Below are 22,299 nucleotides of genomic sequence, written 5' to 3' on the forward strand. Positions count from 1 at the left end.
AAATTATTATTATTATTTTTGAAAATCAGCCTGATTCCAGGTTAAGATGGAAGTATAGAACAATTTTGTCTTAATCATGCCGTATTTCCCATTAACTTTAGCAAAATTTACACCACAACTTCACGGAAAAAACGCCATAGACAAAAATTGTCAACCAGTATTGTGGTGGTGTGACACGGCAACGAAGATACATTGGTAAATAAAGACATGACTCTATGACTTTCTTCTCCTTCAAATGGGTAGGTTTTCTCTATTCTTTTTCTTGGAAAATTCACTTAACCGTGTCTCATACACTAAAGAAAGGCGCAAACGAAGAATTCCAACTCCACGACAGTTTCTTAAGCCAGAGATGCTATATATAAATTAATACCAACTTGTCATCCATTACTCAATCCTTGTAGCGTAAAAAGGAAATCTCATAATAAGTGTTTCCCATAGTCTTTGGTATCAATTACCTATATAAATTCACACACACAACACACCCTTTTAGATGCAGAGAATAAACGCAATCAAAGTACTTCTTTATCTTTTGGGAAGCTCTAAAAGCTTCGCATCATCGCCGTCTCATATAATCTCTCCGATACCAATCCAGTCTTGTGCAATCCAGTCTTGTTCAAGTTCACTTTTACCCTTCTCTCAAGTCATATCCAAAGGTACGTGCAATCAAAACAAGTTGCAAGTTATAAACCCATTATCAGCTTTCTTTGCATTCCCTTTGAAAATTTATACAAAAGAAATATACGAATATTTAGGAATTAGAGAAAAAAAAAGGAAATCTGAATAATAATGTCATAATAGGAAATATAATAGTCCGAAATATATAATTTAATTCAGTTAAAAAATAAAAAACTAGAACTTTTTTATAATTAGAGATAACAATTCTACTCGTGTACACACGTACCCGCAAAACCTTATTCACCACGGCTAGGGTTTTACCCGAATAAATGGTAACAAATAGAGTACGGATATTATCCATTAAAAACTATATGTATATGGGTAGGAATTAGGATATGGTTTTTTAGTAATCTACCCATGACTCTATCAATACTCTACTCGTTTGAAACTATTACTATATTTATGAATTATATAAGCAAATTTTAATGTACGTATTTATTAATTTAAATATTTTTTAGATTTATTTTTTTTAGTTAAGTATTTTTTTAGATTTATTTTTTTATTAATAAATCTAATATTAAAAAATTAATTAAGAAAATAGTCAACTTAAACGTTTTACATTGCTAAATAGCCAACGTTTGGTAAATCATAGGTAAATAGCCACTGCTTTTTATTTACAAGCGCAATTTTACAAGAATACTCATACATATCATTCCCGCTCAAACGTTGGCTATTTAAATGTATTTGATAAATTGCCCCTCTTAACACGATTAAGTAAACTAAATAATTAATTTCTAAATTTAAACACATAACACAATTCAAATTTAAATGAATGACTCACAAATATATTCAAATAAAAACGTAGAATAAATGTATTAATATCTGTTAATATGTGTTCATAATTGTAAATATTTTATAAATATCTTTAAATACGTATAAATGTGAACTACGATTTTAAAGAACACAAAATCAGAAAAATAACTGTTGCGTATATTTTGGGCATTGATATGCTATCAGGAATCCACGAAATAATGTAGAAATAATTGCTTTCTATATTTTTGGAAATATAAGAGAGAATTTAAAATTCAAATTTTAAAAAAAAATTCATTAAATAAAGAGAATTGTTAACAAATAAACCACTTAAAACATATTAATTTTATTTTAACCAACGTTTAGTTAATAATTGATAATTAGCCAAATTGATGATGTGGCAAGTGAAACCACTTATTTTGTACCGAATATACCCTTATTAGTTAATTAATAAAATTGATTTTCGTATTAAAAATTATCATTATTCTTTAAATTCCTTAATTATAGGATCTGGATTTTATGAATTCAAAATAAACTGAAACAAAAAAAAAAAGAACCGAAGAGGAAAGACTGGACGTGGAGTGCCACGTCATCAGCTTTAGGGTCGTGGGTGGGGATCACAAACTGAACAACTACCGATTGATTTTCGTTTCTGATTTTTATTAAAAAAAATATAAAGTAAATAATCGGTACTAATCGTTAATAATCGTTTCTGCTATTTTTCTTTTAAGTAATATTCGGTAATAATCGTTTATGGTGTTTTTCTTTTTAAGTAATATTCGGTAATAATCGTTAATAATTTCGTGCGTTCTCAGGTTTTTAATTTTGCAATTTTGATTTGCTTTAAATTTGCTCTATGTAGTTTTTTTTATTGTTTCTTTCCGAGAGTCGATTAAAAAATTAATTAATAGTTGCTTAAATAAGGAATTAGTTACAAGATTATTTTTTTCCTTTTTTATTTCTTAATTATATCACTTATATATGGTGGAAGTTATTTAGGGGTAAGAAATCTTTTTCCAGTGGTAATAAATTCGCCTGGCTAATAAACATAAATTACCTAAACGGTGGCTAAAATGCAATTTTAAGTTTAAAAATGGCTAAAAATCTACAGTGCCCTTAAATAAATTGCTGAATTAATAATCAAAATTTAAATGAAAATTCGGAAATAAAAAGGAGGGGCAAACCTGAAAAACATAAAATTTTCTGATAGGGCCACATCATCTTTGTGACTATTTACCTAAGATTTACGAAACGTTGGCTATTTAGCAATGTTAAAAAAATTTAATTGACTATTTTACTAATGGACCTAATATTAAATGAGTAAAAAAAAAAAGACTCATAAGCTACCATGTACTCTCTAAAGTAAAAAAAAAAAAAAAAAAATCTGTGAGTAGGGTCTAGTTTTAAAACATAAATATCACTGTTAAGTTATAAATATTAATAGTGGAGTCGTAAACATTTAGTTGTAGATAGAACTTTTCTATAAACATTTTCTTTATTGAAGGAGTGAATATTTACATAAATATGTAGTTTCTAGTTTTAAAAGTCACCTCAGAATAATGAAGTTAAGGACATAATAGATCACCGTGAATAAATGTTAGCCGTTGTTTTAGGTTTTAATATCTTAAGCCTCAGTAGCTTCAACATTTTTTTTTAACACAAATCTAAGATGCTTGATAAATTCAGTTTTCATATATTTTATTTATTGAACATTACAACAAACAAAAGATTTAGGTAGGCGCTCACGACTTTTTTGTAGTTAGAAGTGTAAAAATCAAATGAACACGATTTTAAAAGTGCATGTTTAACGGCATATTGTTTATGTCTTTTTTTGTTTTTTTTTTTTATTAGAAGTGTAAAAATCAAATGAACACAACTTTGACAGTGCATGTAACGGCATATTGTGTATGCCGCTCACGCTTAACTTCAAGCTCTTTCTCTTTGGCCAATTATATTGACGATCGATTGCATCGCTGTCTATATATGATAATAAAATATTATTAATTGAATATATATAAACAAAGACATTAAGGCTTTGTTTGGTAGAGAGGAGGGAAATATGGAAGGAGGGATTGAAGATGAGGGAAATGGAAGGAAAAGAAATGGATGGATTGTATCTTTCCCAAAACTTGATTGGTATGTTAAAAGGAAATATTAAAATTCATCCACTTGTTGTTTGGTATAATCCATCACTCCAAATCCCTCCAACTTAATCCATCCCTCCAATAATCCCTCCTACCAAATAAAGCCTAAACGTGAACTTACTAACTAATGCCTCTTTAGACTCGGTATACGTTTGTTGTCCGTTCTTAGTATAGACCCACTGATAATTCTCACACTTTTACAAATTAAAGAGACTTTTATCGCATCAAAGGCTGAACCTGGGTTTTAGATGCGACAATTGTCGCATCGAAAATATGAGTGGGATATGATTCATCATCTTATTTTGTCTCTTTAACGACGTGGCTAAAATTTGCACTTTACAAAGAACATCGTCGCGTAACACTTATAAAGAGCAACTAGAACTAACAAGGGCTTTGAATAAATAATTTTACCGTATGATCCAGATGAATTAGACTCCAAAACTTGAAAAGCATGACATCTTTCCATGCGTTCATAGAAGCAAAAATCATGTAGCATCTCCAACCCAAAACTCTATAAATGCAATTTAGGTTACTTCAAACTGTAATTCATCTCCAACCCAATCTAGTCTCTTGGGCTCTAAATTTTAAAATGTTTTTTTTTTATAATTAATTTAAAACTATCAACATCGATATTTTATCGGACCATAAAAGTGTTTAATTAAATTGTTCATAATTTTATTTTAAATGCCATCAAAATATCGAAATTGTAAAATAACTTTTTATTAAAAATAAAGATAATTTACAAGAAACCCCCCCGAACTCTTACTCGATTAACGAAATGCACCCTCAACTCGGATTTTCAACAAAAATTACTCCGAACTCACACTTGTGTTGACTTTTGCCCCTTCTGTCAAAGTTTATCAGTTACCATCCATGAGGTTCGCACGTTTTAGGCATGTGAGCTCTTTATTGAGGTTATAATGGTCTTTTATTATTATTATTATTATACTCTTCTGAATCTCCAAATACATTAGAAGAAAAAAAATTAAAAAAATATATAGATCTAATTCTTCCTCATCTTCTTCCATCACCGCACTTCTTCCACCACCTCCATCTTTTTCCAACTTATGTGAGACCCTGCTCTTTCAACAACGATTGTTAGAGAAGAGATCTACACCACATAAATATTTCAACTACGAACAACAACATATTCATGGCCACACTAAGGTCAAGGCTTTTTACCTCTATGAGAAAAACAAATATCCAAATTTTGGTCCGCCGAGAAGGACCCAAATCTCTGACTTCCCTCCCGCGGCTGATACGCCGGTCTCGGCGAGCGACTCCTGGGAGTGCGATGACCTTACGCGATATGCGTCCGCGAGGCGTTCCCGAGGCTGGAGTCCACGGTGGAGGACGTCATCGCCGTCTCTGACACTCTCGTCGCCGACATTTACAACTCTGCAGAATCGCTAGGCAACACGGATATGATTTAGCTATTCCTAATTTAAAACTTTAGCTATTCCTAATTCAAGATTTAAATTGCATCGATCATCGATCTGGATATGATTTACTTGAAAATCACCTGAAAGAGCGAAAGTTTGAACGAGAAATTCGAAGTCCAGAACCTGCTGGTCGACAAGCTTCTGGGCTTACTCGCGCAAAATTGACATAGATTCTGACCTTACAAAGTCTCTCAATCTCGATCGAACTTCGGACGAACAGTTCGCGTCCTTTGGAGCCATTACTGCGTCATCTTCAATTATATGACCGCCATCGTCGTTTTCTTGAATCCGACTCCGATCCGGACGAGGAGCTCGTGGTGATTGTCATTGGAACCCCCAAATTCTATCGAGAATTTGATCGGATTTGTGAGTTGGGCTTTGAAGAGCGATGGAGAGACGAAGAGACTCTCAGAGATATTTTTTGTTTTTCTTTAACGTTTTTTATGTATTAAAATATAATAATAATAATAGATATATATATATATATATATATATAAAATAATAATAGAACTCAGGGTATTTTGATAATTGCACATGCTTTAAGTTTTATGTGACCTTCACGTCATCAAAATTTTAACAGTTTGTGAAAAAAATTGACGAAGGGGGTAAAAGTCAACATAAGTGTGAGTTTGAAAATCCGAATTGAAGGTGCATTTCGTTAATCGAGTAAGAGTTCGGGGAGGGGGGGGTTCCTGTAAATTATCCTAAAAATAATTTGTGTCCCCTCTAAACTAAATTCCTAGATCCATAAGTGTCCACTCCATTGCCGAGTGATTGCGGAGAGAGTTGGAAATGGTGTAAAGTAGTTCAAAAGACGCTTATTAATCACTCTCTCCAACTCAATAAAGCGTTGTATATACTTTGTTAGGAATATACCAACTCTCAATTTTGCTTTTCTTTACCTTTCTCCGAAGTTGCACTACTTGGCGCTTCCCAATCGAAGGCGGCGTCGATTGCTCTGCTTCTTCCTCGATCTCAGCTTTAGTTGAAGATGGGCTTAGTATGGATTGAAGAACTTTTCCACACCAAATCTTCAAATCTCGTGTCAAAACTCAAAATGGCTTGTGTGGTTGAGAAAATTCTATGACGATTAATAAAAGGGTTAATAAAATATATATCTATATATATTTTTTAATAAATGACGATTAATAATCAAATATATGTAATATACTCTAATGTTCATACAATGGTCAACAAAGGAAAGGACAAATAAATAACAAAAGAGTTACTTTTTCACAATTACCTGGTCAAGACAGCGAAACTCCATAAGAAAACTCTTCCTCTACCATCTCTCTAATTAAAAAGTCTTCCTCCAGATCTCAGAATCAACGTTCGAACCTGTATAAAACCCAGGCCAGCCTCAACGATCTCATCAGCTCTAGCAAAGGAAGTCATGGCCGATAGTCAAATCACGTTTCTCGAAGCTGTTAACGATTCACATGGAGGCGTTACCGTTGAGGTTAAAGAACCCATGGATCCTCAGGACTTCGCTTCTCTGCTCAGAGCTTCCTTGTCGCAATGGAGGCTTCAAGTAAGACTTGTCTTCCAGGGATTTTGTCTGAATTTATAATAATATTGCTTAATTGCTTATATGTACATCTGTGTGTGCTATTTTCTTGTAGGACAAGAAAGGCGTTTGGATAAAATTGCCTATTGAGCAATCCAATCTCGTTCACACTGCCATCAAGGTTAGTGTTTTTTTTTTCTTTTTCATATGGGTTTGGGATTAATGATAAAAAAGGTACTGATTCATATGTGTGTGTGTTTTTGCAGGAAGGGTTTAAGTACCACCATGCAGAGCCAGATTACTTGATGTTAGTGTACTGGATTCCCGAAGTCGATAACTCTCTTCCCGAGAATGCGTCGCACCGAGTTGGGATCGGTGCTTTCGTCATGAACAGCAATAGAGAGGTGTGGTTATGTTTGCGTTTATGGGCTTGTTTTCCGATTTCGATGCTAATTTTCGGTGTGTCACTTAGGCATGGTATAGGTATCAAATGGGGATACTTTCCGAGATATAGGTATCAAAATTGTCTCGCATTGATTCGGTGGTTTCTTTCTTTCTTTCTTTCTATAAGTGCGTGCTTGACAATCCTTCACCTGTGAGCTAGCTAGACCCAATTCTAACATGGTATCGGAGTCGAACCTAGTTTTTTGAATTTCCATTTCTAAATCTGACCGTAGATTGAGAAAGCAGTTTCCAAGATATATGTATCGGAAAGTCTCACATTGGCTGGTTGACAACTTTTATTTATTTTTCCGTATAAGTGCTTGACAATCCTTCAGTTGCGAGTTAATTAGACCCACTTCTAACATGGTATCAGAGTCGAACATGGTTTCGGTGTTTGGTCATCCGTAGATGTTCATTCCTACAAACTTCACGCTCTTCTTATAAAGCTTCCGTACCTGAAAATTCTCCGTCTACGAGCTAGCTTTGGGACATTTTGTGTCAAATTTACATTTTCGTTATTGGTTTGTAGATTAAGGTTATATGGAGATGTTGTATCCGACAATGGTCTAAAATCAGATGAGATTTTTTTGTTGAATTCATGAGATTGTTACTTTCTTTATATAGGTACTCGTAGTTCAGGAAAAAAGCGGAAGGTTCAAAGGCACCGGAGTGTGGAAATACCCAACCGGCGTTGTCAATGAGGTGAGTTCATCAAAGAAATCAGCTTAGACTTTAATGTATGTTTATTGAAAAACTAGACATTTTTACCGTTAATAGGGCGAGGATATCTGTACCGCTGCGATTCGAGAAGTGAAAGAAGAGACCGGGGTGAGTTTTTGTGTTACGTAGTACAAAGTTTCAAAGTTCCAATTTGAGTCTGACATTTATACTATGCTTTAATACAGATCGACACAGAATTCGTTGAAGTTTTAGCATTCAGGTAAAGGGATTTCTTTCTCAAAAGCTCTTCAAAGCAGATTCTTCACAGCTGATTTATTTATTCATTTAATTTTCCTTGCTGTAATTTCTACAGGCAGAGCCACAAATCGTTCTTTACGAAATCGGATTTGTTCTTCGTGTGCATGCTGAAACCTCAATCATTCGACATTCAGCCACAGGCTGTAGAAATCGAAGAGGCCAAGGTGATTTCCACATACTATTAATATATTTTTTTTTTTTGTCGAAATGTTGTGGTTTTTCAAATTTGTCGATACTGATTCTATTTTTTGTTTCCTTATTATTGGGTTCTGCAGTGGATGCCAGTAGAGGAATATGCGGCTCAACCATTTAACCAAAAGAACGAGCTCTTCAAATTGGTCTCCAAAATATGCTCGGCTAAAGCAGAGATCGGCTACACCGGATTCAGTCCCTATTCCACGACCACGGTTTCTGGAAAATCAAGCTATTTGTACTTCAACAACCAGTTTCTCGATCGCATAGTGACTCCTGATCATAATCAGTAATTTCAAAAAGAATAAAAAATTATGCATTTTCATAGAACAACTTATCATATATATGCTCATTCACTGTTTTCTAAATATACACTCAGTAACGCTCTCTTTATTCATGTTTTTAGTGCACTACATATTTTTCTTCTGCTGTATATATTCTGTTTTATGAAGTTGTACAAGTTTGTTGTGATTTCTTATTGTTTTTATATCCATATGAATAAGTTATAAGTTCTTGTATACTGTCAATTAACAAAATGATTCCCTTTCAATGTTTTGTAATATTTGTAAGGTTTTGTTGTATACTAAGTTACTAAGATTATGTTGAAGTGTGACAGTGAGTGCATTATGTTCTTAATAAGTTATACTATGTGAGGACTTGAGTGTATAATTTTTAATCAACAAGAAAACATGTAGGTCATATCTAGGGACGGGTCAAGAGACTCTAGACTCTATCCCCAACTTTTAATTTTAATTTTAATTTTTTTTTTAGTTTTGTTTTGCCCCTACTATCTCTCATTTGGTTTTAGACTTTTAGTCCCTTTAGTTATTTATTTATGTATTTGTATATAAGAATATATAGTAAAAATTGAATTTATTAAAAATCACAACTTACAGACAATTGTTTTTGTTTTCTTAAAACTTTTTTTTTTTACTCCTTTTAAGTTATTAAATATAGACCCCCTCCTAAATTTCATATTTGATTTTTGCCCTCTAAAATTTTATCTTTTTTTCCATTTCTCCCACCAAATTTAATTACTAGCTGTAAGCTGTCATCTCTCGTTATTGAAAAAATAGACCAATAATTGATGGCGTGATTCTGGCTTAGTTTTATAATAAAAACGGCTCATGGCATGCCTTATCGTCCGATTGTTTTTATCGTATAAAATATAACGTAGAAATGCCCTTCAAAATGCTCATAATTTACCTCATATTACAAGAACTGCCATTTTGTGACGTAGTATTTTTTTAGGGAAAATAATGTGATATAGGTATTAGCCGGCCAAAATTTATCCCATGGAAATAAAGTTTAATATACAATGTGTGCGTGAGAGAGAGAGAGAGAGAGAGAGAGAGTTCTCAACTATATAAAAAGAGTCGTCTGTTCTGTTTGAGCTCAATTCAGAAGTAGTTTCCTCTCACCCAGCATGGAATCTCTAAAAGGAAGATGGATCAAGGTAAAAGTTCTGATTCTATCCCAAAAAGAAAGTCCTCTTGTGTCTTTCTTTTCTCTTCAAAGTAAAATATGACTGACGTTTTAATACTGGTTGATCTCAAACCATAGTATTGTTATTCTAGCATATTCCACATATATATTGATCTCTTTAATGAAAAGTACTAACACTTTACCAGTCTTGAAATTCTTATGCATATTTTTCAACCATCTTTCGAGAATCTCTCGAGAAAATCAGGTCTTCCGCTCTAGGTAATAGTAATATGAAGGTTTTGTGATCCGTTTTGATGTCCTAATTACTAATTGTATACCAGGTATTACAGTATTCTTCTTGTTTCAGATGAATTACACTGACTAGCATATATTGATGGACGAGGTGGTAAATGAAAACCTGTATTCCTTAATCATAATTGTGGATTAATTGAGAAAGCATAGGAATAAAAAGAAATCGAAGAAAAAAAAAAAAAAAAGTAAGTGCCGATGGAATGACAGTAAATTTTTTATTTTTTATTTTTATTTTTTTTAAGGTGGTGATGTGTGACTCGTGACAAATCCTTTTGCTAGAATGAGTCACTTTAGTGCATCAACTTTTTTAGTTGTTGGATGTACGAGCCAATAATACGACACAAGTTGTCTGATAGTGACCACCAAAAACAAATAATACTACACAACTTTTTTAATTGTTGGATGTACGAGCCATGTTTCAGTGCCCTTTATTTCTTAATTTTCATAATAATGATAAATGTCCGCTGATTGCATTTAACTTCAAAATTATGGTGTAATCCAAGGCAATTTACTTTTATTTTGTTGTTGGAAATCTGAATCAGATTGATCAGGAAGGAAGTGGGCCCGGGGCAAGAAGTTCGCACGCTATTACCCTAGTAGGAAACAAGGCCTATGCTTTCGGAGGCGAATACTCGCCACGTGTCCCAGTAGACAACAACATCCACGTGTTCGATCTCAAAGACGCCACGTGGTCAGTGGTCGACACCACCGGAGATGTTCCGCCGCCGCGCGTGGGTGTCACAATGTCCACCGTCGGATCGACCATCTATGTTTTCGGAGGCCGAGATGACGAGCACACTGAGCTCAACGAGCTATACTCTTTCGACACGTGTACAAACAAGTGGACCCTACTATCCTCCGGGGATGTTGGTCCCCCGAACCGGAGCTACCACTCCACGGCATCCGATGAGCGCCACGTGTACATTTTCGGCGGCTGCGGCGTAACGGGCCGGCTCAACGATTTATGGGCCTACGACGTCGTCGATCAAAAGTGGATCGAATATCCATCGGCTGGCGAGAAATGTAAAGGGAGAGGCGGGCCCGGGTTGGTGGTGGCCCGAGGAAAGATATGGGTCGTTTACGGCTTCGCGGGCGAAGAAGCGGACGATGTGCATTGTTTTGACCCGGCCCATTTGACTTGGGCCGAGGTTGAGACAAGTGGCGAAAAGCCTACGGCACGGAGCGTGTTTTCGACGGCGCGGATCGGAAATTACATATTTATTTACGGCGGGGAAGTGGACCCGAGTGACTTGGGCCACATGGGGGCCGGGAAATTTGCCCAAGAGGTGTATACTTTGAGCACTGAGACTTTGGAGTGGAAGAGATGGGATGATGGGTTGGAATTGGGCCAACATCCCGGGCCTCGTGGGTGGTGTGCTTATTCTGGTGGGCTTTTGGATGGCAAAGAAGGCCTTTTGGTATATGGAGGCAATTCGCCTAGCAATGATAGGCTTGGTGACATTTTCTTTTTCACTCCTTGCTAGGAAAGTAAACAAGAAGTTAATGACTGTGTTATTTCGTTTGGGTAATAAATCATGTATGTTTCCGATTCTTCTATTTTGTGTAATAAGAGACCGACTCTAAGAAAAGATATATATATAAACTTTTTAAATATTTGGCACTTTAGAATAAAATAAATAATGCTTGCTTTTTACATAAGATAACAAATCATGATGTGGAAGGGATTTATGAATGCCAATGTTAATGTAATTGTAGTAGTATAAAGAAAAAACAAAAAATTGGCTACGTAACCCACCTAAACTATAGGAATTGTAAATTAGCCAATCTTTGGTAAATACTTTGTAAATAGCCAACTGGAATATGTGGCAGCCTATTAACTGCCTATTTTTTTTACATGTTTGCCCTTGATAATTTCGGCCAAGTTTTTATATTAGGCAGTTAATTTTTTAAAAAAATTGAATCAAATATTCAAACAGATCATGCAAGTTTTCAAACGTGGAATTCGAATTTTTCAGCAGATTTTAAAAGTTCCAACCGCATGTTTCTAGTTGATTTGGTTTCTATTTTCGGTTAATAGCATTAAATTACAATCTTTCAATATTTTCCATTTCTTGAAAATCTGATATTTATTTTGGCCGCCTTTTTCCTGATCCATTTTTTTGGCCCCAGTTTTACATTAAAATTGTATTCCCTTCAGCGTGTTTCATAATTCCAGATTGTTGAACGTCCAAATTTCTTTCTCACTGTAAAATAAGCTTACATTTACAATGTATTTACATATTTATATTTGTTATTTACTACAGTCATTGTAAATTAGCGTCATATAACAGTAATACAGAAACAATTAACAATACTCAACACATTAACACATTAACATCATGCATTGGGCTATTTAAATTTCTTTCTCGTTCACTTCATCTCCTTCTCTTTTCTGATTTCGGTGTTGACCTTCTTCTTGGCGGGAGACTTTTTAGCCATTTCTTCTTATTTGTGTAAATAATCTCGGTCTGGAAAACCAAAACAATCACGCATGCAAAATAAATCAAAACTTGAAAAACTATAAAGGATAAGAAAAAAAATTTAAACACACTTACACTCATAAACACTCGGCATAGAGAAATAAAATCCAAAGACCCATTTTTTTTCCCTTTTTTTGGATTTTAAACCCATTTGACCATTAACATCTTTCACTCGAAACAAAATATTCCAAACCATTAACACTTTCACTCGAACTAATTTACACACCCATAAATGACAGTCATTTTCCATTTTTTGAAACCCAATTATGAAAGCCCCTTTTGATATAACGAAAATATTTTTTTATCGACAAAAATTCTCAGAACAACCAACATATTAAAAAAAATCGCCCGAACGTTAATGGCTCTTTCTTACCTTGTTCTTTGCCGTCGGGGTTCAAATCTCTTTGTTCTTCAATCGCCAGTAGATATTTTTTATTAGAACTTTCAATGGATTTTAGGGTTTCGGTCAAGAGGTTTATTTTTTGGGTTTTGTTTTTTTGGATCGCGTGAAGGTTATGGTTGCGTGTGATGTTTGATTTTCGGTGTTAATGGTGCTCCCTCGATTTGCGCGAATAGTTATGACCGAATATTTATTTTCCATTTAAATTAATGGGATGGAAATAATGGGCGGGAATTCGATTGGGTTAAATATGTCTGTTACTAATTTGTTAATAAGTCCACTTGGCTATTTATAAAAAATTAATCAAAGGTGGGCTATATCCCAATTTACTATAGCCGTATGGTTATATAACTTAATAACCCAAGAAAAAAATGATATTTTTGTCTCATCAATTATGTCACTTTTAACGAGTTGCTCTTTAAAAAGAAATTGCATTCTCTCCTCAATGTGATAGTCACAGTTTCATATTTAGTCTTTCTGTAATTTTTGGCGTCAAAATGGCTAGAAATTGACCACGTGTCTATCATGTGTTGGGCAAAAAAAGTTATGGTAATCTTTGTTTTAAAATGTAAAAACAAAAAATAAAAACAAATATAAAAAAGTTCCCTATCTTTCTCAGATTTAACACATATAAACACACTCATCTATTGTTTCTCTCACATTCAGGTTGATGAAACAATTAATTTAATAACCAATTTCACCTAAATTTTAACTCAAGACTTGAATGGTTGGAACATCGGCAAACCCAATTGTCAAATGCCATTTCAGAGAACAATTTAAACCCAGTTCATACTTACATTAACAAGTACCATTATTTATTAAAAAAAAAAGAACAAATTAATCAATATCAATGACATCAAACACCTTCACTGCTGTCATGAATGGAAAATGACTGCTCAAATTTTTGACGGGATTCTCGACGATGACGAAGAGCACAAAAACGTGGTAACTCAGTCTGACCTCAATTCTGGCAGTCATTGGTTGTGGTTCCCGACGATAGAAGGCTTGAAATTCTTGGAGTGGTGGTGATCTCTCTCTCAACGACGGTGTGGCTCATTGGGATTGGGCTTCCAAGCATCTTTGGGGGACGAAGGCAGAGGCGCGGCTTTCATCTTGCCCACATGAGAGAGAAAGACTCACCATGGGTCGAAGACTCGCCGTGGGTCTTGTGCTCACTGGTCTCGACATCGGACTCGCCCACAAACACATATCTCTGTCTTCGAGGATAACAAAGAGAGAGAAGAGCTAAATAGGCTATTAGGCTTGTATAGATAATTAGATTATCAAGCAAAATATTCCTCCATTGAAATACTGGTATCCAAGCTCTGAAAGGAAGACTTGATTTCGATTGGAAATATGGGAACAATAAGAGAGAGAGAGAGAGATTTTTTGTTTTTGTTTTTTTTGTTTTTGAAGCAGCTTTGCTGCAGTGGGGATTGAACCCACGACCTCCACACAGGAGGTGGTGTGGAATTACCACTAAGCTATCCTAAGTACCACACAGGAGAGAGAGAGAGAGAGAGAGAGATTTTGTTAATAATAGGCAGACTTATATTTGGAAGGGTATAATCATAATTTGCTCCATTTTAGTCATCACATGACATGTACATGCCCATTTAACTTTTTTTTTTTTTTTTTTTTTTTTTTTTTTTTTTTTTTTTTTTTTTTTTAACGGAAATTGTAATAGAATGAGTAAATGTGAAATTGTGACTATCACTAAGGAGTGAGAATGCTGTTTTTTTTTTGTTCAGTGAGCAACTTGTTAAAGGTGACATAGTTGAGCGGGAAAAATGTCATTTTTCCTAATATAAATTTTGTTAATGTAATTATATTAATATATACATATATTCTAATTTACATTGCATATGTTATGTCAACACCACTACCCCAACAACCCAAAATCAAAGACTAGTTCTGCAATTTTAGTCGGTATATATTAATGTTATTTTCTGGATTAACACTCAAGATGTCACGAGCTGAGAATTTTGCAATGGAATAATTGGCTCGTGTCATGACTCTGGGAGTTAAGGCCATCTTATTTTTATTTGCTTTTCCTCAGAAACCTCACAAATATTTTGCTCATGGCCACGTATAGTATAATAGGACTAGGATTGCATCCCAGTGCCACGACATGCATGTGCGTCGTCTCTTATGACACTCGCCTCATCTCTGTGTTTCCTGATCATCAGGGTGCATGTCGTACCAACAACAATAGTGACTCTCCACCCAGTTGCCTGCTCTAAGCTCTTGACAAGACCAAGACAACATTAATTCCTTTCGATGAGGTTCTTTCTACCGCACCGAGTAGGCATATGCTTGACTAAGGGCGACACCCGCACCCGAAGTCTCTTACTACGACATCCTGACTCACAACTCATGTGATCTAATGCTCGAAGGAGCAGCTCACAATCTAGCCCGCATCCTTTTGATCTCTACATGCGTGCTCACGACATGCGTGTCAGGTTGCTAGCCCTACAAATTGTGTTGGACCTCAAACTCCTCACAATAGGATATCATCGACCATTGTGGTACAACTATGTCCTCCCAGCTGTCAATCCAAATTTCCTATGATCGACACTCAATATTTTAGGATCCCTCTATATAAATGAGTGGGAGGGATAGTAGACGCGCAATATTGCCTCCTATGAAATACTTATCCATAGATCCATACTATCTTTAATTAAAATATCCTACAAAAAACTAGTATTAGTAAATATTAAGATCAAAAGAACATAATAATCAAAATTCATAACAATTTTGTTAAGATCATTTTAAAACAAATACTTAATAATTAAAAAAAAATGAATTTTGAACTCAAACTTTATAGCATCCATACTAACAACATTTGAAAATCTCTGTTCAATAATCGGAGATCTATAACATTACAAAATTAGTGAAATTTGAAATTTAAAATGACAACCGATTTTTTTGAAATTCATTGAAGACTAAATACTAATAAGATTTTTTTTTTTAAATGATACATCTATGAAGTATTAAGAAAAAAATCAATTTTCATTGGACATGAACTAGCACCAAGTGGATAGGTGATAGTGAATAGTATATTTTTTAAAAATTCATATTGTTATTATTATTTTTTTTAAAAATACGTTATTAAAGAGTGTCTGATAATATCATCTATGTGCATTTAAAATGAAATTATACTAAAATATCCATTTTTGAAGACTTTAACCATGTGTATCATTTCGATGTTGAAAATGCATATATTATTAATCATACTCATCACAATTTACATACTTATTTTTATATATCATTAATCAAACTCTGTATACTTAACATTTTTTATTTAACTATTTTTAATTAGGTAGCAAAACATTTTGGTTGAAATAATTTACTGAACGATTAATTGTAAGTTTTTAACTGAATATTTTCGGTAAATAAACTGAGAAAAATGCACGTTAAGGTTAATAATATATTAATGTCATGTGACAGATTGAATTGAATTGCTCGTACGAAACGTCCACTTATACATGTGAGCCTTGGATTTGATGATGAAGTCAAATATATTATGATCATCATTAACTATTAAAGAATTATAGACTTTCAAATTTCGTTATTTAAAAAGCAATGGCAACGGCCAGAAAAAAGCCAACGGCCACAAGCCAAGTTACTATCGGTTTTCAATCAAAGCCAAACATTTTGTCGGTGACAAATAGTCGTAATTATTATCTTATTATTACCTTCGTGTAACTATTTTTTTTAGTTACATAACGATACCCAATACTGTATTACGTAGGCAGGCGCTGAAAATAAAAAGTACAAAGGTAAAAAAATATACAACACATATTACCTAATAATTTGCACTACTAGTCATAGTTTCCAAAATTATCATATTTAAAGAAGACTTGACCAAAATATATAAATAAATAAACCATCTTTATTTTCCACAACAAAGATGAAAAAGCTCCACCCAAGAAGAGCAAAAATAACCATACAAAGTCCGAGCAAAAAAGAATTTATATCCATATAAACTCAACTCACAATCCTCAGTTCACAATAAATAAATAAAAAAGCAAAGAATCTGCATTTCACATATCATCATACCAAACAAAAAGGCACCTATACAAATGTTTTACAAAGAGGATTAAAAAAAAAAAAAAAAAAAAAACAATTCCATGATTATTCTCCACAGCAAAGAAGAAGAACGTCGACAAGAAAAGAATTTCAATAGCCCCACACAAGAAGAGCCCAAATTTTATAACCTTTCCTTCTTAAACATAAAACTCAACCCTTGAACACACAAAAAAAAAAATCACACAAGAAGCAAAACCACCCCAAAACAGAGACTCAAACCCAACTTCCCAACCTCGACGAAGCCCGCCCCGTTGGCGTCCTGATCCGCCACCTGGTCATCCGAATCATCCGCCGGAGCGTCCGCGTCCGGCCCATCCGCAGAAGCGTCCACGTCATCGTCGGTCTTCGACCCGCCACCTTTCTTGGGCGGCGAAGAAGAAGAAGAAGAAGAGCCCGAAGCCTTGTAAATCTCGTGCGGAAGAAGAACCTTGTCGACCTTGTAGACGGCGAGGGGCTCTTGGTCGATGAGGGTCCCGGTGAGCTTGGCGGTGACGACGGAAGTGTCGATGGTGATGTCCTCGCCGTCGGTCTGGACGGTGAAGTCGAACTTCGAGGACCGGTCCGAGGCCAGCGTGTTGAACAGCCCGTTGTTCTGCTTGAACATTTGGAGGCTGTTGTACGTGGCCAGCCCGTGGTAGAGGAGGATCGAGGTTTTGTTTCCTGCGCTTAGGTTGTGGTATTTGGGCATGAACGACTTTATCGCGCCGTCGCTCGGGCAGAACACCGTCAGCCCGGCTTCGATGCTCGTCTGGAAAGTCGTGTCGGCGCCGCTCGATTTCAAAAGGTCGCCGAACGATTCGCAGCCTTGCTTCGATAGGATTGTCGTCAGGTTGAACTCCGTCGGCCCCGCCGTCGGAGCCTCTGCTTCCTCCGACGTCAGTACCTGAATCCCAGATACGTTGTCGCAAAAAAAAAATTATACAAAATCGTCGTTTGAAGCTAAAAGTAAAATAGCTAAAGTTTTAAGTATTTGATTTAAAAAATTTAATCACAAGAATTTCTCAATACAAAAAAAAATGTAAAAACTCAGAATTTGCATATTTTTTTTGGTCCATTAAGTAAATAGACACATTTACAATTTGACATAGCCAACGTTTTATAAATTTTAGGTAAATAATCATTTTCATAAATTTACATACGTAAATTTTAGGTAAATAGTCACTTACATTTATTAAGCCACATCATCTTTATGGATATTTACCTAAACTTTACGAAACGTTGATTATTTAACAATTTCAAACGTTTTAATTAACTATTTACATATTGTTTTAAAATTAATTTTAGACAAACTTTAATGAGTTTAGCAATTTCAGTGTACTATTTAACTATATAAAAGTAAAACCCACCCTATTTATATATATAGACATGTAATTAAGACATGGGAATTTAAGTTCATATGAATGAAGTCTTGTGACACCTAGACTAAAACTAAGTCATTTGATTGACTATAAATAATAGTATTTGACAACTGTGCTGAGTGACAATATGAGCTGTGTCTGTGGTGTATGATATTGTATATGGTATTGATGGATTTTTACGAATGTGTGTGTATTTTGATGTTAGATAGTTTAGGGGTATACTTACAAAGAATAGAGATTAAAGTTTAAATAATCTCAATGATTTAACTTACACAAAATGAAATATTTAGGTCCCTTTATCTGAAAATTATAGGCGATCGTTAACTGGTTAGTTTCTGAATACCGAAACTGTCCGAAAGGTATAAATATTTTTAGATTGATTTCAAGTAATAAAAAAAAATCAAAGTTAATTGTAACATGGTAAAAAAAAAAGATTAAAAATAAATCGATTTTTTTTTTAGTCGATTGAACATATAATAGTAATAATAGTGTAGAATTTTAATTCATTACTTATTTTTCTTCTTCCTCCTTTAATTAAATATGGAAAAATAACACATTTATACCCTGTGTTTTAGTGAAATGTCGAGTTTAACCTTCGGTTTTCAAAAATGTCGAGTTCATACCCTCTGTTTAACTAAAATGACGAAATTATACCACCTGTTTAACTAAAATGACGAAATTATACTCTGAAATAGACAACAGTGTCACGAATATTCTTTCTATTGACTTTTCATTGACGTTGACTATAATATTTATACATAAACACCAATTATCTTTATTCATTCGCGCCATATATGTAATTTAGTTAAAAACTAAAAAATAAACAACAGTCTCTTAATCGTGAAGAACACAAAAAGAGGCAAAGGGGTAAACATCGATAGTTGGTAGTCATCAAAATCGCATATTCGAACAGAGAATCCAGGATTTAGAGTTACAATTCGAACACAGAATGAAGTCATTTCTTAGGAAGTGAGTTTTATTATTTAATTTCAATTTAAGGCTATTTTTATTTCAAAATTGAGAATTTGGAAGTTAGGGTACTGATTTAGATTTGATTCGATTTTTCTTATATAAGAGTTAATATCAATGAAAGGGAGATTTGTGACGTTGTTATTCATTTCAGGGTATAATTTCGTCATTTTAGTTAAACAGAGGGTATAATTTCGTCATTTTAGTTAAACAGAGGGTATGAACTCGACATTTTTGAAAATCGAGGGTTAAACTCGACATTTCACTAAAACACAGGGTATAAATGTATTATTTTCCCATTAAATATAAACAATACTGTAAATCAAACGTTCAGTTGTTTAGAATAAAAAACATGCGATCGCCGAATCAACAATCCAATAATTCACCCCTTTTGAATAAAATAGAAGATTCGCTTAATTAGCCTAGCTGTCATACATATATATATTTGAAAAAATTAATAAATCTTAGTCACAGATCCAGAAAAGAAGAATAATATTCATTTTTTAGTAATCAAAGTACATTGCCGACAACAAAAATTTTGACCCAAGGTTTTTCTTTTTCTAATTCTATTTTCTTTTTATCAATATATTTTCTCGTTTGGAGAGCCATTTTAATGGAGAAAAAAAAATAAATTTGCACATTGCCGACAAACTAATTTTTGACCTCACACCACAACAGATCTATCTATCTACTCTCTCACCTACTAGTCAGTAGTGTAAAACTCTGATCTACGGGAGCTAAAGACAGGGTTATGGTATACCTGACTGATCTCCAAGACAGCGATCTTGTACGGATCTTCTTTGACAGACTTGACAAAGTGAGCCGTGAGCTTCTCGTTGTCCTGAACTCCGAACCCAACCTTGCCGCCGCGCATGTTGGTGATGTTGACGTAGCCGGCGGTTCCGGTGGCGTCGCCGCTGGCCTGAAACAGACTCGACACGAGCGTGGTGCCGTGGGTGAGCTGGTGGAGCTTCTTCGTGCCGTAGTAATCGGCCAGCACGTGGAGCGAAAGCACGTTCCGGATCGTGTACAGGCTCAGGCCTTTGGAGAGGAGACCGGACATCGCGGCGTTGTCGACGGCGAGGACGGTGATGGTCAGCCGGCGGTTGATTTCGCCGGCGAGGTGGGTTAGGGTTAGGTATTTGTTGAAGGAGGAGTACTGTGGGTGGGCTCCCAGGATTCGGGTTATGTTGTGCGCCTCCGATGGGGCGGAGAAGAACGCCGTCATTGTGACGGCGCCGAGGAGGACGACCAGGAGGCTTCTCTGCGGCATTTCGTCGAATACCTTGTCGGCAGAGAAATTGAACTGATTTTTTGTTGTTGTTGGGGTGGAGGATTTGGTTGTGTTGTGCTGTGGTGGTTTATAATATAATGTTGTGGTGGTTTAAGAGAGAGAGAGAGAGAGAGAGAGAGAGAGAGAGAGAGATGTGTTGAGTTGGGTTAGTGACAGCTTGGATTTGGGTGGTGGTGATTGGGACATGGGTCCATTGGTAGGGCTTTACTATGGAATAAGTTTTTTCTTGGTTTATTATTACTAGTATAGTAAGTTTCAAATATGTTTATAATGTTTTATTTTTTTTATTTTTATTTTTTTTAAGTTTTATTTTTATTTTATCATATTTATGATGCATTGTATTTTCTGCTTTGTTAAGATATATAGAAAATTCATATATTTTCCAATAAATTTCTGATTTTTTTTTCCTTGGGCTCTGACCCTGATATTATAGCATATTTAAATAAAAAGTTACTTGCGTTTTAGGTCAGCTTTTATTCTTTGTTTTGTTTTGTTTTGTTTTTTTTTTCCCACAGGTTTAACTTTTAAGTTGAACAATGTCGTTTACAGTTTTTACAATTTTACTATTTTGTCCACGTGTAGTGTACTTTATATTCTGATTTGTACACCGTGTATTGCCTATTTAAAGGCTCATTGGTCCATGGACTTGATATGAAATAGTGAAATACACATCTCAATTTGAACAAGTATTGAAATATCGTTATTATTTCGCGACTCAAATTTTACTAGTATGAATATGATAAGCCAAAGCCAGTGATGTACCATAGTATTACCGTAAAAAAATATTACCATCAATGAATTTTAATGGTATTATCATCAAGGAATTGCGTCAATTAGCGTATTTATCGAGAAAAATCCAGTGAAGAAATATTTATAAAAATTCATACATAACATATGATAAAAATAGAAATAGTTTACAATATCTTCATTACATTACAAGCTATAATTCAAATACTTCAACATAATGATAAACCAAATACCAACACTAGAATCAAAGATTAACAACACAATATTTATTTATAATTATAATAAATTCGGATTTAACAAACAAGTTAAACAAATTTGAATATAAAATCAAAATAATGATAATATTCATGTTTAAAACCAACTAATTATACATAAACATTCATATTCCACAATTAATTTAACAAAAAAAACCAAAAAACTCTTTCAAATCAAAACCCTATTATCGGATCTAACAAAAAAAATTGAAATTTATTGGATACAAATTCAGATTAATACCAATAATCATGTTAGAAACTAAGAAATTGAACTTCATTATAAAAAAAATTCATAAGAAACTTCATTAAAAACACTATATTTCATCAAGGTTTGAAGCTCGTCGGGATTTAAACACTTACCAATCTCCACACTCGCTTTCCGTCAGGACGTAGGGAAGAGTCTCCTTCAAACTACCAAAAAAAGGAAGGAATCTCTTGGACTTGACAGAAAACAGTGATAAATCGCCTTCAGCCGAGCAGAAAAAATTCTAAAACTTTTCGACACTTTTCTGATTTTGGTCCCGGTTTCCTCTTAAATATCATGATTTTTTTGGAAAAAATCACTGAACCAAGCCGGTTTTCACGAACAGTTTCCATCCTAATTACCATCTGGGTTACTACGGAATTCAAGGAAAGTTTCGGTTTTGTAAGAACTGGTGCTGAGACTCTCCAAAACTCTGATTTCCGTCCAGTTTCCATCCGATTACAGCGAAATTTCAATTCTTGGTTTTGAATTGCTTTAATTGAACTGAACTTCTTCTTCTTCTTCTTCTTCTTCTTCTTCTTCTTCTTCTTCTTCTTCTTCTTCTTCTTCTTCTTCTTCTTCTTCTTCATAG

At 34.4% G+C, this 22,299-nt stretch overlaps 3 protein-coding genes and 1 long non-coding RNA gene across 5 annotated transcripts; 2 read left to right on the forward strand and 2 right to left on the reverse strand.

Moving 5' to 3' along the window:
• The first annotated feature begins 389 nt into the window (after nucleotides 1-389).
• LOC149407409 (nudix hydrolase 2-like) lies at nucleotides 390-8,739 on the forward strand. Its single transcript, XM_089613541.1, has 9 exons — nucleotides 390-653; nucleotides 6,328-6,542; nucleotides 6,634-6,699; nucleotides 6,785-6,922; nucleotides 7,587-7,664; nucleotides 7,740-7,790; nucleotides 7,868-7,902; nucleotides 7,996-8,104; nucleotides 8,216-8,739. Exons 1-9 carry the CDS (start codon nucleotides 491-493, stop codon nucleotides 8,423-8,425), a joined length of 1,065 nt encoding a protein of 354 aa, XP_089469667.1. The 5' UTR covers nucleotides 390-490; the 3' UTR covers nucleotides 8,426-8,739.
• On the reverse strand, nucleotides 4,581-5,298 carry LOC149407410 (uncharacterized). The gene is made up of 3 exons (XR_016296776.1): nucleotides 5,190-5,298; nucleotides 4,752-4,967; nucleotides 4,581-4,646 (listed from the first exon to the last, which is right to left on the reverse strand). It is a non-coding gene; the product is annotated as an uncharacterized LOC149407410 (long non-coding RNA).
• Nucleotides 8,740-9,353: 614 nt separating the features above from the next.
• LOC149407411 (Galactose oxidase/kelch repeat superfamily protein) lies at nucleotides 9,354-11,420 on the forward strand. Of its 2 annotated transcripts, XM_089613562.1 has the most exons (4): nucleotides 9,354-9,588; nucleotides 9,764-9,836; nucleotides 9,925-9,960; nucleotides 10,412-11,420. In XM_089613562.1, exons 3-4 carry the CDS (start codon nucleotides 9,952-9,954, stop codon nucleotides 11,351-11,353), a joined length of 951 nt encoding a protein of 316 aa, XP_089469688.1. In that variant the 5' UTR covers nucleotides 9,354-9,588; nucleotides 9,764-9,836; nucleotides 9,925-9,951; the 3' UTR covers nucleotides 11,354-11,420. The 2 variants fall into 2 exon arrangements, with proteins under 2 accessions (XP_089469688.1, XP_089469682.1); XM_089613556.1 differs by lacking the exons at nucleotides 9,764-9,836; nucleotides 9,925-9,960 and having other exon boundaries at nucleotides 9,356-9,588.
• Nucleotides 11,421-16,734: 5,314 nt separating this feature from the next.
• On the reverse strand, nucleotides 16,735-20,597 carry FLA2 (FASCICLIN-like arabinogalactan 2). The gene is made up of 2 exons (XM_089613574.1): nucleotides 19,929-20,597; nucleotides 16,735-17,724 (listed from the first exon to the last, which is right to left on the reverse strand). Exons 1-2 carry the CDS (start codon nucleotides 20,439-20,441, stop codon nucleotides 17,020-17,022), a joined length of 1,218 nt encoding a protein of 405 aa, XP_089469700.1. The 5' UTR covers nucleotides 20,442-20,597; the 3' UTR covers nucleotides 16,735-17,019.
• Nucleotides 20,598-22,299: the final 1,702 nt, after the last annotated feature.

Source organism: Urtica dioica, chromosome 1 (genome assembly GCF_054948205.1).
Source record: "Urtica dioica subsp. dioica isolate 48M chromosome 1, U.dioica_male_clone48M_v1_H2, whole genome shotgun sequence".
Classification (NCBI taxonomy): domain Eukaryota; kingdom Viridiplantae; phylum Streptophyta; class Magnoliopsida; order Rosales; family Urticaceae; genus Urtica; species Urtica dioica.

Coding starts and splice junctions, on each gene's coding strand:
- LOC149407411 (XM_089613556.1), top strand. CDS start 9,559: ATGGAATCTCTAAAAGGAAGATGGATCAAG. Junction 9,589..10,411: donor TAAAAGGAAGATGGATCAAG/GTAAAAGTTCTG, acceptor AATCTGAATCAG/ATTGATCAGGAAGGAAGTGG.
- FLA2 (XM_089613574.1), bottom strand. CDS start 20,441: ATGCCGCAGAGAAGCCTCCTGGTCGTCCTCCTCGGCGCCGTCACAATG. Junction 17,725..19,928: donor CTGTCTTGGAGATCAGTCAG/GTATACCATAAC, acceptor TCTGGGATTCAG/GTACTGACGTCGGAGGAAGC.
- LOC149407409 (XM_089613541.1), top strand. CDS start 491: ATGCAGAGAATAAACGCAATCAAAGTACTTCTTTATCTTTTGGGAAGC. Junction 7,665..7,739: donor CAACCGGCGTTGTCAATGAG/GTGAGTTCATCA, acceptor TACCGTTAATAG/GGCGAGGATATCTGTACCGC. Junction 8,105..8,215: donor TAGAAATCGAAGAGGCCAAG/GTGATTTCCACA, acceptor TGGGTTCTGCAG/TGGATGCCAGTAGAGGAATA.